The sequence below is a fragment of the Moschus berezovskii genome, chromosome 12, assembly GCF_049115385.1.
Source record: "Moschus berezovskii isolate FMDL1 chromosome 12, NW_MosBer_1.0, whole genome shotgun sequence".
NCBI lineage: Eukaryota > Metazoa > Chordata > Mammalia > Artiodactyla > Moschidae > Moschus > Moschus berezovskii.
In genome coordinates, this window is record NC_142471.1 from 35,919,396 (window position 1) to 35,934,907 (window position 15,512).

Genomic DNA, 15,512 nt, shown 5'->3' on the forward strand with positions numbered 1-15,512 from the left:
TGCAGCTGAGGCCCACCACTGTCTGAGCAAAAACCATCCACACTCTGTCCATCACTGATGCCCGTGGCACAGCACTTAATAGCTGACCAAACCCCTTACTCTTGTTCCTTTTATTCTTGGAACAGACCTGGAAAACAAGCAGCAGAGAGATTAGAATCACACATTATTCTGCAGAGCAGTCTGGGAGGATTGGCACTGGCTGGCAGCGGGGGACTTCAGGGTTCGCCAACCTCTGGGCAGTGCCTTCCTCTCTCCGCGCTTCAGTCATACATCTGGAGAACTGCAGATGTTGGCTCAGATGGTCTCTCAAGTCCCCTGCCTGTCACTCATTTCCTGTAGGCCTCCCATGCCTGTAGGCTTCTCTGAAGCCCACCTCAGCATGCGGGGTAGGTTCCCCCCACTGTGATTCCTCGAGCTCAGCTCCCCTTCTCGTCCCGTCTTACCTTCTCGCTTTTCCTTGGACTGGCCCCTGTGCTGTGTTACCTGCAGATGCAGTTTTGGGGCCAGGATTGGGGGCAGGAGGGAAGATAGCAGCCATCTCTTCTGGTTGCTGGCATTCAGGACTATCAGTCTGTGGGGTCAGGAAGGGGGAGTCAGACCCAGTCCTGGTGGAGAGCTGGGGGTCTAGTAAGAGCATGACAGGCCCAGGCTGAGTATGGAAGAGGGACTGGTCTCTAGAAGCATCTGGAGACAAGCCCAGGCTTGGACAAGGAGCCCTGTGTTCACAACGGGAGGTGTCTGCCTGTCTCCTCCTGTCACCTCTCATTCTAATCCCGCCTCTCGTCTCCAACTTTCTTTGACTGGCTCTCAGTTGCCACAGTCTCTCTTGGTCTGTCTGTCCATTTGCAGGGCTTATGGGGCAAGGGACAGTGAACACAAAAGCCTCAAAGGCAGACTTCTGTTATATTCAAAGAAAGACATATGGAGGCTCCTATTTTGGAGTTAACCACGTTTTAGCATTTGCCCCTTCTTTTCATCTATTGGGACCCTCACAAAATAGAGCCGGCCTCCCTTGGCGAAGTCGCATCTGTCCCTCAGTTCTCCAGCCCTGGTTGGGGTGTGTTCAGACTCCACGCCCCACCGCCCCGCCATCCGGGGTGCGCTGCCAGCTATGACCAGCAGGGGGAGCCCGCGAACAGGGTGGAGGAGGCGGGATGGAGGCGGGGCCGCGAGGCCGGCTGGGCCAATAAAGGCGGCGGTGCGCGGCAGCGGCTGACTCTGCCCTCTGGGCACTAGGGACCCTCCCTTCCGTCCTCTGCGTTCGCCGGTTGCTCTCCAGCTCGGGCCCGCGCGCCCATGATGCTGGCGCTCCGCTGCGGCCCGCGCCTTCTCGGCCTGCTCTCCGGCCCGCGCTCAGCGCACCTGCGCCTCCCCGCGGCCCGCGCCTGCAGCAGCGGCAGCGGCTCCCGCGGCCCGTCCTCCTCCTCCGGCAACCCGCTCGTGTACCTGGACGTGGGCGCCGACGGGCAGCCGCTCGGCCGCGTGGTGCTGGAGGTGAGACCACCGGGCCGGACCGCGCTGGCCTGGGCGTGGGGGACGGTCCCGGAAGAGCCTCGGACCCCAGGCCGGCGCTGTGCCTGGCTCGCTGGGTGACCTTGCTTCCTGCCCCCCGGGCTCCGGGCCTCAGTTTCCCCATCTCTTAAGAAGGGGCATCGGACTGGTCTCTCCAGGCCTCCCCTTCAGATCTTTGGACTAGTGGAGGCGGGAGGCAAGGCGCGTGTGGAGGAGAAAGCTCAAGGTCAGATCGTAGGCTAGGAGGGTCCGCCCCGTTGGCCGGCTGCGGAGGGGCTCCGAGACTTCACCCGGTGGGCGCCTAGGCTCGAGCTTCGAGGTGGGTGTCAGGGGGCTCGGGGGTCGGGGCGGCGGGCCGGCGGGGAGCTCACGTGGTGGCCCTTGCAGAAGCCGGAGTCGGCCCCAGACCCGCCCCCCGCTATCCGGCAGTCAGGAGTGCTAAGGTGGTTTGGGGCCGCCTCCTTGCCCAGCAGTTCGGGTTGGTCTGGGCAGGCTCCAGCCACCAGACAGACCTGGCATAGACCTCTTGGGGTCAGGGCACTGTGCTCAGAGCTCTTCGCCCTAACTCCAACCCCAGCCACCCTCCCAAGGTGACACTCAGTGCCTGTCCCAGCTCTTTGGGCCTATTTGAAAAACAAAGCAAGAAATCTACATAGTCCAGAAAGTAACAGGGGAAGCTTAGGTGTAGCCTTCAAGACCATTTTGAACAAAGGGGTCTCAGTTAAACCTAGGTTTCCTCTCCTGAAAATCGGCACCAGGGTGGCTCTTGCAACTGGGAGGCAAGAGGCGGGCTTGGATGGGGCTCCAGCCTTCCCTTTCCGCTACCCTCCTGCCTCCCTCTGAGCCTGTTTCCCACCGGCCCACTGGGGAGCTTGGACTGGCTCCCCCTGGGGACCGCCCTCTCCAGGCCCTGGGTCTCCGATGCTTTGGGCCCAGCTGAATCAGCTCTGCCAGTTCTGCCACCAGAAGAAGGCCAGGGTGGTGTTGTCATCACTTCTGACAGATTGGGAAATCGGGGCTGCCCCTCCCAACCTACAGTTCAGGAAGCAGCTGGCAGAAATTAGGTGGCGGATTGAGAATGACAGGAATGGTGCTTTCCCTGGCTCCTGGGCCGTGTAGGGGGTTGGGTCCTTCCTTCACCTGCCTCTGGACTGAGCCTGTCTTTCCTCTCCTTTCCCCGCAGCTGAAGGCAGATGTCGTCCCAAAGACAGCAGGTAAGATGGGGACTGGGGCCTTCTGAGTCTGGGCCACATGGAAGAGAGAGGGGCTTGGCAAGGTGGGATGGTGAGAGGAGTCGGGGCAGGAGACCTATGGCCAGATGGGAGTACACCACCACTTGTGGCTCAGCTGCTGGGGACCTTGGAGCAGCCTCTAACCCTCTCTGAGCCTCCTGGTGGAGGATGGACTTACTTGGACTCGCTGCCCCACTGACCAGTGCTACTCCTGCCACAGTGTTCAGATGCTGAGGTCAGGGCACAGGATGACTTGTCCCAGGTCACACAGTCAGCAGAGACCCCGGGGTAGGGGTCTTTCCATGTCCTGGGGGGTGGGTGGGTAGAGAGGGCACCGGCTGGAACCAGTGAGGCCTGGCCCTACTGACCTGCTTTTTTCCTTCTCCCCCGCAGAGAACTTCAGAGCCCTGTGCACCGGGGAGAAGGGCTTCGGATACAAAGGGTCTACCTTCCACAGAGTGATTCCGTCCTTCATGTGCCAGGTATGGCAGGCCTCTTCCTGCCTCGACTTCTTCTTCTTCTGTAAGGGTTATAGTGACGGGGCCACCTTGGAGAATGTCACAGGGATTAGCCAGTGTGCTTGTGCCTGGAAGGTACTGGATGGAGGGCAACTGCGGTCATTCGCTCAGCCTGTCCTCTCCTTCTGAGGGTCTGGAGCTTGTCCTGGCGGCCATAGTGCCTTCCCTGCCACAGGAGCTAAGCAACAGGACACATGGCAGGACCGCCCTGCCTGGCAGGGCCGGGAGAGTGGAGCAGCGGAGGGAGAATGGCATCGGGGTGTGGATGTGCTGGAGGCTTTGGAGTAACAGTGTATTCAGTCTCTGCCCACAGCCCCCAGTGTGTCCCACCAAGCTCTCAGCATAGGAGATAAGGAAGTATGGGAGGAGGAGGGAGTCCAGGCACAGACAAGAACACACAGGTCCAGACTTGGAGCCTTTCTCCAGGGTAGGGGATCTTTCTCGGTTAAATGCATTTGCTCTTTAGTCATGTGTTTGGCCTCTTTTCAGAAGCATTAGCTTTGCTGTGTTAGAAGTTTTGTGGGTAGGTGTGGCAGGTGAGAATTTCCGCTGGTGCCAGGGCCTGAGCCATGCTAAGGGTTGTCCTGTGTTAGGTCAGACCCTACTAAGACAGGGGTTCATGTCTGAGGCCAGCAGGCCTAGAGGCAGGAACGTGGCTGTCATGACCTCTTTGAAGTCCTTTCATCTGGGATTTCTGCCCCCCAGTTCCCTCTACCCTGACCTGGTGGCTGTCATCACATCATGGTGAGTGGCATGGGTTGGGGCTGGGCCTGCTGACATGTTGAACATGAGGAATGCAGCGATTGGCAGGGGTTGTGGCTGTGGGACAGGCCTGGCCACAGCCTGTGGCTCTCAGCTGCAGAGGCCCCCAGCTCTGCCTGAGTCTGAAGACTGAGCTGGAGCCGAAGCAGATGTCCGAGCTGGACCAGGGTCTTCCTCTCACCACAGCAGGCAAGGGCAGGGACTCCAAAGCTGGCGGGCTCTTGGAAGCATGGGATGGTGGGACCGGGCACCGGGAGACCCGATCCTCTCTGGGAACACCTTATTGGCATTTGTGGATGCTTCAGCAGGGCTGGTCAGGTCACCCCTCTCACCTGAGGAGGTCATCTCAGGAACACAGCAATATGATGGTGGCTGGGGCTGGCAGACCCTGGGCTCTTCTGTCTGTGGCTCCTTGTGGAAGCCTTGGGCAAGCTGTGAGGAAGACCGCTGGCCCTGGGTGGGCTCTGTCCTGGGCCCGGTGAAAGGGAGATGCTGGGACAGGAACTGGGGCTCAGCGGAGGGACCTGGTTCTATGCCAGCTGCTGCCGCTCCCCACAGACCACACTGGGGAGCAGGGACTCTTGGCCTCCTCCTTGTTTACCGTCCAAGAGTTGTGGATAGAAAATTCTAGGTCACTTAAAAAGCAGCTCGAAATGGCCGAGAATTTTTAAGGATCATTTAAAATCTCACTCAGACAAAAATGAATCATTCGGAAACCAGGGTAGTTATTGGGGCAGAAAGTATTAAATCTTCGTTTTGTTGTTGCTTAGCTCCTTAGCATTGTATTAGCCCTTCTATCGTTGGGTGTTTTCTGACCCCTTTGCCTGAGGGCTCCCAGCTAGATAGGCCCTGGGTGGGCTGGAGGCTGTGTCCCAGCGTGGGAACAGCACCCCTCTGCCAGCTCTGGTGGCGACACTCAGCCAGCTTTCCGTGTTCACAGGCTGGTGACTTCACCAACCACAATGGCACAGGGGGAAAGTCCATCTATGGAAGCCGCTTTCCTGACGAGAACTTCAAACTGAAGCACGAAGGGCCAGGTGAGTACGGCTGTCAGTCCCCACCTGGGCAGTGTTCCCTGAGCTGTGAACCTGCTGCTGCCACCCCAGCAGGCTTGGAGGCTGCAGCCTGATGGTTCCATATCTAGGGACACACCTTCCTTCCTTCGGTGTGATGGTTGGGCTTATTGGTTTGTCCCAGAGACTTTTTCATCCTGGCTCTCAGTTTCAAAAACAAACCTTTCTTTGACCGCCGTTAAGCAAAGCCCTAGCGTTGTGTTTCCTTTAGGACCCAAGGTGCGATGTGGAAAAAGCTAGAATTTAGGGCTGGAGGTCCCACCCCTGCTCTACCACTGGGAGCTTCCAGGAGGCCCTTCCCTCCTGTGTCGTCAAGGCGAACAGGTCCTGGGTGGCTGTGCTCTGGGCTTGGCTCTTCTCTTCTGAGCTCCAAGTATCTTCAGCCTCAAGCATCCTTCTGTGGTGTGCATCATCCGTTCTTGAACAACTCCCAGGTGAGATGCCTCCTGGGGCAGCCTGGTCATCCTGCTTGTTTTTGCAGGTGTCCTGTCCATGGCCAACGCGGGCCCCAACACCAACGGCTCCCAGTTCTTCATTTGCACCATAAAGACAGACTGGTGAGTTGCTGGCTCCTGGTCCAGGCCCTCTGGGAAGCAGGGGTGGCCTTGAGCTGGAGGGGGAGGGTAGTTTGAGGCCAAATTCTCTGCTCTGGGGCAGTAGCCCTCACCCGCTGAGTGCGTAAGAGGAGAAAGTCCCCGAAAAGACTGAGGAAGAATTTGGGTTATTTTGCAACTCTTTCTTTTATCAGGCTTCCCATTGTTGCTGTAGCTGGAATTTCTCAGCGTTCTGAGCGTGCACATGCACACACACACACACACGTACACACAGGAAATAATTCTTTTACCAAATACATTGGGGAAATGCTGCAGAACTTATCAAGCCACAGGATGGCCTGTGGCAGACGCCTGCTCACTTGGTTTAATCTGCCGTTTCCCAGCTTACTTGATCTTGGGCTGCGTCTTGGAAAATGCTGCAGTAGATGGCATTTGGATATCACACCGGATTTCTCATCAGGCCTTAGTACCAGCCTGTGGCAGCCACCAGCCCCCGGAACCCTGTTTCCTATTGCCCTTGTATTTTAGGGATGTCTTCCCAGGTCAGTTTCCCACTGTCTAATCAGTTTTCTCTGCCCAGAGTCCCCTGTGTCCTCACCCTGAGGCATCTCAGCGGGGTGAGGGGACAACAGCTGGCCTGGAGCTGAGACTTAATAAAGCCCATTTCCAAGGACTTTAGGGAGATCCAGGTGGTGGCGGATACTAGTGGTCTGTAGCCTCTGAGCCAGAAGGGACACGGATGTCAGAGTGGGCAGGTTGTTGCTGGCCCTGCCTGCCATCCATCTATGAAACCCCTGGTGGATCCAAAAGTGTAACCAGTCTTGGCTGCTGGCCCTGAACTGAGCTGCCTTTTAGATCCTCAGGACTCTCTCAGACTGAGAGCTGCTTGGGACTTGTGTAGGTTCACCATACATATCATCTTGGCTCTCACCTCAGAATTCCTGCTGTTAAGATGGTTCCATAAGGGCCTTCCCTGGTGCTCCAGTGGTTAAGAGCCCAGCTTCTGATGCAGAGGGTGCGGGTTTGATCCCTGGTCAGGGAGCTCATATCCCACATGCCTTGTGTCCAAAAAAAAAACCCAAAACATAAATAAACCCCAGAAACAATATTGTAACAAATTCAATAAAGACTTAAAAAATGGTCCACATCACAAAAAAAAAACAAACTTAAAAATGATTCCATTTACATAGACTTATTTCTTCAGAGTAGTTCAGTATCCCATCATCTCCCTGTACAGGATGAGAATAATTCACTCTTTGTAGGTGAGGTTCCCAGGATCCAGGTTGAGTGGACTGGGCCAAGGTCACACAGCAGAACACAGCTGGGGAGGGAGCCATCCTCTGGGGTGTGCTGGGGGACTCAGCAAGGCTCCATACGGGACCTGTGAGAGGTCAGGCCAGCTTTTCGGTCTGAGTTCCTTTCAGAACTGCTGTTTTCAGTAAATAGTTCCATGACCGAGGGACTGTGACCCCGGGTGGCATTGCAGCACTCTCGTTTCTGCTTACCTGGCTCACCTTTCCTCCCAGGCTGGATGGCAAACATGTTGTGTTTGGCCATGTGAAAGAGGGCATGGACGTCGTGAAGAAAATAGAGTCTTTTGGCTCCAAGAGTGGGAAGACATCCAAGAAGATCGTCATCACAGACTGCGGCCAGTTGAGCTGACCCTGTGTGCTTCCAGCTGACCCTGTGTGCTTCCAGGAGGCCTCTCAGGACTGTCAGACCCCACCGGACCCACCGGGCAGCTTCCCCAGTGCCCTCCCTTCCCCAGCGCCCCGTTTCTGGGCACCCATTGTAGACACAGGGTCACTGCTCCTCGTAGGCATTGCCTGTGACCGCCTGCCTCAAGTTCACCTGTGCCTCGGGCACAGGTAATGGGTTAGCTTTGAAGGCGGTTTCTGCCTTTTCTTTGACCACAGGGGAAAGCCAGTTGCTGTAAAGGGCTGTCATATCTGTTTAATATTGTCTTTGTGATCGGAATAATTTCACAAGACTCCCTGGAGCTGAAGCTGTGACACTAACTACTCCAGGCTGCGGTGTGACCTGAGTTGGTGGCGTAGGCCGCAGACTTACAGCGCTTGGCCTTTGGAGCGCACTGCAGGCCTCTGTGGCGGTCCCGCAGCCGAGGCCTTTGATCCCAGCCACTGTGAAGCCCGTTGGTTAGCTGCTCTTATATTTGGGGAGAGCCCATGGGGGTGGAAGCAGCTGAACCGGGGGACAGACCCACTGCAAGCTGTGCCTTGTCAATGTGAATTCCCAAGTTGAAAACAGAAATAACCTGTACGTGCTATGTGCTCTGGAAGGAAGTCAAAGTGTATTTTCCTGGTGGGCTTTGATTTGTTTTTCCTGTGTGTTTAATAAATTAAATCTATTGATTATGTACACAGTATACTTTTGGAAAATTTCCTTATGTTCACCTTAAATGTGAAAATAAATCCTATTTTCTATAAAAGACTGTCTGGTGTCCATGCCTTTAGTGAGCACTGTCTGTAACACAAGTGTCTGGAACCAGTGTTTATTGTTAACTGCTGTGGCTCTGTGCTCCTAGGAGGGCCTTTACGTGGACGTGCAGTCCACCAGCCACCTCTGAGGGTATTCCTGTCATCCTGTCCAACAGAAGAGGAAACAGGCCCAGACAGACTGTCTCAGCATCCGGAGCCACCTGAGAGCCCTGGTGTGCCTCTGGGTGACTGAGCCTCAGTTTTGCTCAGCAGAGTAATGGGATAACAGTGCCCAGCTCACAGGGTGGTGAAGGTTGGACATGATCCGTGTAAAGTACACAGCACGGGCCCTGGCATGTGGTCTGAAGGACAAGGGTGCCATTTCTGGTGTGTCTGGTTCTTAATAAAGAAGGAGCTGTGATTATGTTGGACTAGATGTGGACTTTACTTCCCTCTGTGCCATTTAAATTTGGAGTTAAATTACAGATGTTTCTAAATTCACAGGGAGGGCAGATTGAGGGTGGGAGGAGAGTAAGAACTTCCTTAGACAGCCAGGGGAGGACAGTCTGAATAATAGAAGAAGCACAAGATGATTAGCATTGCCTCACCCTGAGTGTGATGGTGTGTGGTCCCAGGTCCTTGTAGTCATTCTCAGCTCACTGTGGCTGGACTTTCTATAGTGGCTCAGTGGCAAATAATCTGCCTGGCAATGCAGGAGACTTGGGTTCAATTCCTGGGCTGGGAAAATCCTCTGCAAAAGGAAATGGCACCCCATTCCAGTATTCTTGCCAGGATAGTCGCATGGACAGAGGAGCCTGGTGGGCTACTGTGCATGGGGTCACAAAAGAGTCGGACATGACTTAGCAACTAAAAGTAAAAAATAAGTAGAGGATCTGGGTCATTAGTCATGGAGAGTTTCTGTGAAGTCAGTTCAGCTACATGGGTTGGGAACTCAGCTCATCTAGTAGTTCTCAAACAGCTCTCAAAGAGCCTTGAAGCATCCTCCGACATGAGCATGGACCCCTGAACCTCCCTTCAGTTGTTCAGTCACTAAGTCGTGTCCGACTCTGCAACCCCATGGACGCCAAGCTTCCCTGTCCTTCACTATCCCCTGGAGTTTACTCAAAGGTCCATTGAGTTGGTGATACCATCCAACCATTTCATCCTCTGTCACCCCCTTCTCCTCCTGCCCTCAATCTTTCCCAGCATCAGGGTTTTATCCAATGAGTGGGCTCTTCACACCAGGTGGTCTTTCAATCACAGATACCCTCTTCTGTTTTCTAAAAGGGATTTCATTTGAAGAGTGGGATCTTGAGCCAAGTACCAATGACAGTTATTGCTCAGTCCATCCAGCGTTTTACAGATGGGTAAACTGAGGCTGCCTGAGGGGTCATGGTTGCCAAGGTGACTTCCTGAGTCAGTTGGCAGACCAGGGCTAGAATCCTGGATCTGACAGACCAGAGGGCTTTCCATGGGAGGTGTTCCTACAGACTCCTTTTTCTTCAGATCACACACATTCAGAGCTCTTTGAATTTCTTAGGTCAAAGCCATGATTTCGGTCCCTGTGGTTTCCTCTTGACCTCTGGGGATTCTGGAAGGCAGTGGTGCTGCTGACAAGTGTGAGGGCCAGCCCCTTGAGGTGTGACCACTGGACCCCTGGTGACTTCTGAGGGGTTGCGGGGTCACAGAGCCTGTGGGGCGTGTGTTCAGTTCACAGAGCATTTCCTTTTTGACAAGGAAGAAGCATATGTGTATGTGCATGTGTGTGTATGTGTGTGTCCCTCCATTCAGAGGAGTATGTGTGTGTCCCTCCATTCAGAGGAGTATGTGTGTGTCCCTCCATTCAGAGGAGTATGTGTATGTCCCTCCATTCAGAGGAGTATGTGTGTGTCCCTCCATTCAGAGGAGTATGTGTGTGTCCCTCCAGTGCAGAGGAGTATGTGTGTGTCCCTCCATTCAGAGGAGTATGTGTGTGTCCCTCCAGTGCAGAGGAGTATGTGTGTGTCCCTCCATTCAGAGGAGTATGTGTGTGTCCCTCCATTCAGAGGAGTATGTGTGTGTCCCTCCATTCAGAGGAGTATGTGTGTGTCCCTCCAGTGCAGAGGAGTATGTGTGTGTCCCTCCAGTGCAGAGGAGTATGTGTGTGTCCCTCCAGTGCAGAGGAGTATGTGTGTGTCCCTCCAGTGCAGAGGAGTATGTGTGTGTCCCTCCAGTGCAGAGGAGTATGTGTGTGTCCCTCCAGTGCAGAGGAGTATGTGTGTGTCCCTCCATTCAGAGGAGTATGTGTGTGTCCCTCCAGTGCAGAGGAGTATGTGTGTGTCCCTCCATTCAGAGGAGTATGTGTGTGTCCCTCCAGTGCAGAGGAGTATGTGTGTGTCCCTCCATTCAGAGGAGTCTAGTGTGGGGCAGGGGAAGAAAGTATTCAGGAATTTCCTAAAAACAGAATCTCCCAAAGGTGGGACTGTTCCCTATATTTCTTTTCCTAGAACTCTTGCACAAGGGCCCAAATTGGTCTTACTATACAAAGCAGAGCCTACGCAACAGACAAATTAAGATACTGACTTGTTGCTGGCGCACAGTGCCTAATGCATTAAGGAAAGAGTGAGTCATACACGTGCTCCCACAGATGGAATCATATGTGGACGTCAAGTAAACACAATGTGTTTAAATATCTGAAATAGCAGTTTTCTGAGACAACACAAGAGAGCTTTTCAAACTGACTTCATTGAACCTTTAAACCATGAAATTTTTGCACCTTGTTTTACATCCTGGATATGTTCCAGTGCCTCCTGGCTTATAGTCTATGGGAACTTGAATAGAATTAGTATTCTCTGCTGGTGTGTGAAAATTGTATAAATCTTAATTATATTGAATTGATTCATAGTGCTTTTCAGGCCTACTATGTCCTTCTACTTTTCTATTTATTCTATGAATTTTTGAGAGTTTGATATTGAAACTCCAACTAAAAAAAATCTTATCAACTTAAAAATATTGTAATATATAGTGGAACTATATGTAACTTTGTATTCTCCAAGTGTCCTGTAAATATGTTATAATGCTTTCATAATTTAAAAACTAAAAAAAATTATAAAAGCTAAAAAAATGACTTCATTGAGGTATGTGCGTGTGTATGTGTGTGTCCCTCCAATGCAGAGGAGTATGTGTGTGTCCCTCCATCCATAGGAGTCTAGTGTGGGGCAGGGGAAGAAAGTGTTTAGGAATTTCCTAAAAACAGAATCTCCCAAAGATGGGACTGTTCCCTATATTTCTTTTCCTAGAACTCTTGCACAAGGGCCCGAATTGGTTTTACTATACAAAGCAGAGCCTACGCAACAGACAATGACTTCATTGAGGTGTGCAATAAAATTCACACATTTTAAAGGTACAGATCAATGACTTGACAAATTCATACACTGAGTAACAACCACCAAATTAAATTAAAGAACATATCTCCATAAAGAGATGGAGAGCGTCCACCTCTCCAGAAAGCTACCTCTGTGCCTGCTCCCGGGAACCCAGTGATCCTGTCTCTCTGGATACATTTCACCTGTTCCAGAACTTGGCAGAAGTGGAATCCTACAAGATTTACTTTTTGTGTCTGACTTCTTTCCAGTAGCATGTCCGAGGATGTGGGAGAATTTAACACACTGCTGGGCTTTATAGAATGTTGCTCCATGAAAAGCAATGTCAGTCAGTGCTCCCAAGGTCTGGTCAGGTCTAAAGCAATGCTTCTCCTAGGAATCATGCGGTGCTGGGAAAGCATGCGGATTCCCACGCCATAGCGGAGACCTGTGGAATACCAGCCTCTGAGGGTGGAATCTAGGTCTCTGAATTTTCAGATAAGAATTCAACTAAAGTTTGAGAATTTGAGTGTAGGCGAGAGCGGGCAAGACTGGAAAGGGAGACCACCAGACCACTAGAGTCGTGGTTGACTTGCGAAACATTATTCACTGTGTGCTCCGGAAATCTGGAGTAAGACCCTCCACCTGTGAAAGATGCTTCACTTGAGTTTCCAGGTGGATACTCTTGGGTGATGGGTAGGTCAGCCTGTTCAGCCAAGCTTTGTGGGGACTGGTGGCTTGGGTGGGCCCAGACAGGAGAAAATTTCTCAGTGAACAGCTCCTGGAAGCCACGAGTCAGATCTGTGTCTGAGGTCCCCTGGAATAGGTGAATAGAGAAAGTCTTGGTTCCATGCTGAGTGTTCTGATGGCTCGATATATCTGCGAATATACTGGAAAAACACTGAATTATATACTTCAGGTGGATGAACTGTATGACACATGAACAATATCACAATAAATCTGCTTAAAAATATGTGATATAAAGTCTCAGAATTCTTTGGGTGTGCAAGCTGTTTCTCTGAAGTCCTGTCCCTCTGGAAAATGCTGAGATTTGATCTAGTGATGAAAGTGGCTCGGTCAGTCTTGGGTATTACCTTTCAAAGCACCCATCCATGGTGAAATCTGTTCTCAGACACAGAAGGGCAGGCACTTGCACAGGTAAGGGAGAAATGGAGTGACTGGAGGGTTCAAGCTGTTAGTTTCATTTGGACCCAAACAGATGTCCCCATCACACACTTCAGGATCCAATTCTTTTCCAATGATGCCCTTCACGTGAAAGCCTTAGCTAGACTGTAAATTCAAACGATACTGTAATTCAGCTGATTACACAATTAAATTTTTGTTTAAGTGATGTCAGTCCGTTTCTATAAGAAATGGAAGATGTTTTCGAGTTGTCATGGAAGCTTTCTGGTTCTCAGACCTTAACATAAGCTGAGAATTAAAGGACATGTTTGTCATTTTCTGTTGGTAAACAATCAAGCATGCTCAAAATAATTTGCCCCACAGTGTAGTCCTTATGGTCATGGATACTGCCTTAACCGTCATGTGTGCCACCACCTGGCTTCCCAAGGCACGTGCTTCTCTCGTCACTTAACCACAAGTGACAGCACTGTGGTGTCACTGCATGCCATACATTACCATCGTGCCACTTCCTATTGTTCATCTATGCCTTCAAGCCCAAGGGCACAGCTAAACAAGTCTCTAAAAACCATCTTTATAGGGTTATCCCCTAGGATCACCGCCAGTGTCAATTCATTGGTCAGGGTCCAGGCAGGATATAGAAACAACACAGTATTTCTAACATGGAAAGTTTAATATAAAAAATTGTTAACCACACATGGGTTTACCTACAAAGTGTCTCTCTAGTGCCCTCTACTGATAGTGTGTGTGTGTGTGTGTGTGTGTGTGTGTGAGTTGCTCAGTCATGTTCTACTCTTTTCCACCCTATGGACGGGCCTGCCAGGCTCCCTGGTCCCTTGGGATTCTCCAGGCAAGAATACTGGAATGGGTTGCCATTTCCTCCTCCAGGGTATCCTCCCAACCCAGGATAGAACCCGGGTCTCCTGCATTGCAGGCAGATCCTTTAATGTCTGAGCCGCCAGGAGAGCCCCTCTACTGATAAAGGTTAATATAATTTCAGGTGGCAAGAAACAATGGTTACAGTATCACAAATAGGGTAATGAAAGGAAGATTTAGAGCTAAAAGATAAGGAACTTGTAAGGGGACATTGCTCTCTTATCCAATCTGACAAACTCTGCCATTCAATTAAAAGTTTAGGCCACTTAGAGTCAACTTAATTATCAATATAGTTAGATTTAAATTGACCTCCTTTCTATTTATTTTCTCTTTGTCCCATCTGTTTTTTTTTCCCTTCTTACTTTCTTTTGGATTGAGTTTTTCCTCCCAAATGATTTCATTCTACCTCCACTATTGACGGATTAGACTTAATTCTTCATTTTGTATTTTCAGTGGTTTCTCTAGGATTTACAATATGTAGCCTAATTTATCACAGATTATCTGTAAATAATATTGTACTACTTTACATATGTGTAAGAATTTCTAGCCTTAATGGCAACTTCATGTTTAAGATTTTGAGGAACATCAAACTGTTTTCCAGAGTGGTTAGAAAATTTTACATTCTCACAAGCAATGCAGAAGCATTTTGATTTCTCCATGGCCTCACCAGGACTTTTTATTATTCATCTTTCTGATTCTTGACGTCAAATTAGTATTTCATTTAGGTTTTGGTTTGCATGCTCCCAGTGACTAACGATGTTGAGCATCTTCTCATGTGTTTATGGACCCTTTGGACATCTTCTTTGAAGAAATGTCCATTCAGATATTTGTTGATTTTTAAGTTGGATTATTTGTCTTTTTATCATTGAGTTGTAAGACCTCTTTATTTATTTTAGATAAAAGTCCTGACTCCAGATCTTCCTACTGTACCAAACAGAAAGGTAATTAAGAAAAAAAAATTGACTTTTAAAAACAAGAATGCCCATGCTGTTCAATAGGGAATTGATAAATACGTTACCTAACAAAAGAGTGCAATCAGCTGTTAGTCAAACGAAACAGATTTCTGTACTAGCAGGGAAAGGTGATGGTGAAAATAAGGCAGGCTATGGAACAGCGTGTCAAGTATAACCCGGTGTGTGTGTGTGTGTGTGTGTGTGTACATTACAGATACAAATATTTTTACAAGCAAAAAGTCTAGGGAAGGTTTTAGAGCACAAAGATAAATTCCTTTTTGTCCCCCGTGCAGGCTTGCAGCCTGTAGGAAATCGCAGTTCTCTACTTAACCACCAGGAGGCATCAGGATACCAGCCGATCCCTGCAAGAGGAAAGGGGGCGAATTTTGAGCTGCCAGGGATATTGGGGGAGAGAGATCTGGGCCAAACTGTTTGAAGCAGTCTCCGCTGTGGGGTCGGGATGGGTCAGGTTTCCAGAGAGAGGAAGATCAGTTATGTGCTAGGCAAAGGTCATTTGCTGCAGCACAGGAGGGAAACTCAGGCAGAAGCCCAGTCAGAGCTGAACTATTTCAACTTCACAGGGTGTGGGTGTCTGGGGAGAGTGCGGGGAGGGTCTACAGTCCAAGGACCAGATAGACTCACGTCCTGTCCTGGGGCAAAGCCTGATCTGCCGCCTGGTTGGGATAAAATTTTCAGAAGGCCTGGCTCAATGTGCTGAGAGGTATGGTTTGGTTTTGGTTTAGTTGCTGTCATGTCCGACTCTTGCGACCCCATGGACTGTAGCCTGTCAGGCTCTTCTGTCCATGGGATTCTCCAGGCAAGAATACTGGAGTGGGTTGCCATTTCCTTCCCCAGGGGATCTTCCCGACCCAGGAATCGAACCCGGGTCTTCTGCATTGCAGGCAGATGATTTACCAACTGAGCTATGAAGGAAAGGCAGAGAGGGAATCACGAGGGGCGGGGCGAGGATGGAATTTCAAGGGCAGCACAGGCCCAGGGGACTGTCACCCCCTCCATGACTGCAGTGCAGTGACTAAAAACGCTTAAGCACGTCCCAGGTGTTTAATCATGACAATGACCCTCAGCTGGGGGACAGGCAATATCATTTCCATT

The 15,512-nt window shown here is 50.8% G+C and overlaps 1 protein-coding gene across 1 annotated transcript; it reads left to right on the top strand.

Moving 5' to 3' along the window:
- The first annotated feature begins 1,202 nt into the window (after window positions 1–1,202).
- On the top strand, window positions 1,203–8,032 carry PPIF (peptidylprolyl isomerase F). The gene is made up of 6 exons (XM_055425349.2): window positions 1,203–1,494; window positions 2,696–2,726; window positions 3,138–3,226; window positions 4,965–5,061; window positions 5,579–5,654; window positions 7,178–8,032. Exons 1-6 carry the CDS (start codon window positions 1,297–1,299, stop codon window positions 7,311–7,313), a joined length of 627 nt encoding a protein of 208 aa, XP_055281324.1. The 5' UTR covers window positions 1,203–1,296; the 3' UTR covers window positions 7,314–8,032.
- Window positions 8,033–15,512: the final 7,480 nt, after the last annotated feature.

What these genes read in the sequence shown, in the direction of transcription:
- PPIF (XM_055425349.2), top strand. Translation starts at nt 1,297, where the DNA reads ATGATGCTGGCGCTCCGCTGCGGCCCGCGCCTTCTCGGCCTGCTCTCC. An exon ending in TCGGCCGCGTGGTGCTGGAG is followed by an intron (nt 1,495 to 2,695) that starts GTGAGACCACCG and finishes CTTTCCCCGCAG; the next exon opens with CTGAAGGCAGATGTCGTCCC. An exon ending in ACTGAAGCACGAAGGGCCAG is followed by an intron (nt 5,062 to 5,578) that starts GTGAGTACGGCT and finishes TTGTTTTTGCAG; the next exon opens with GTGTCCTGTCCATGGCCAAC.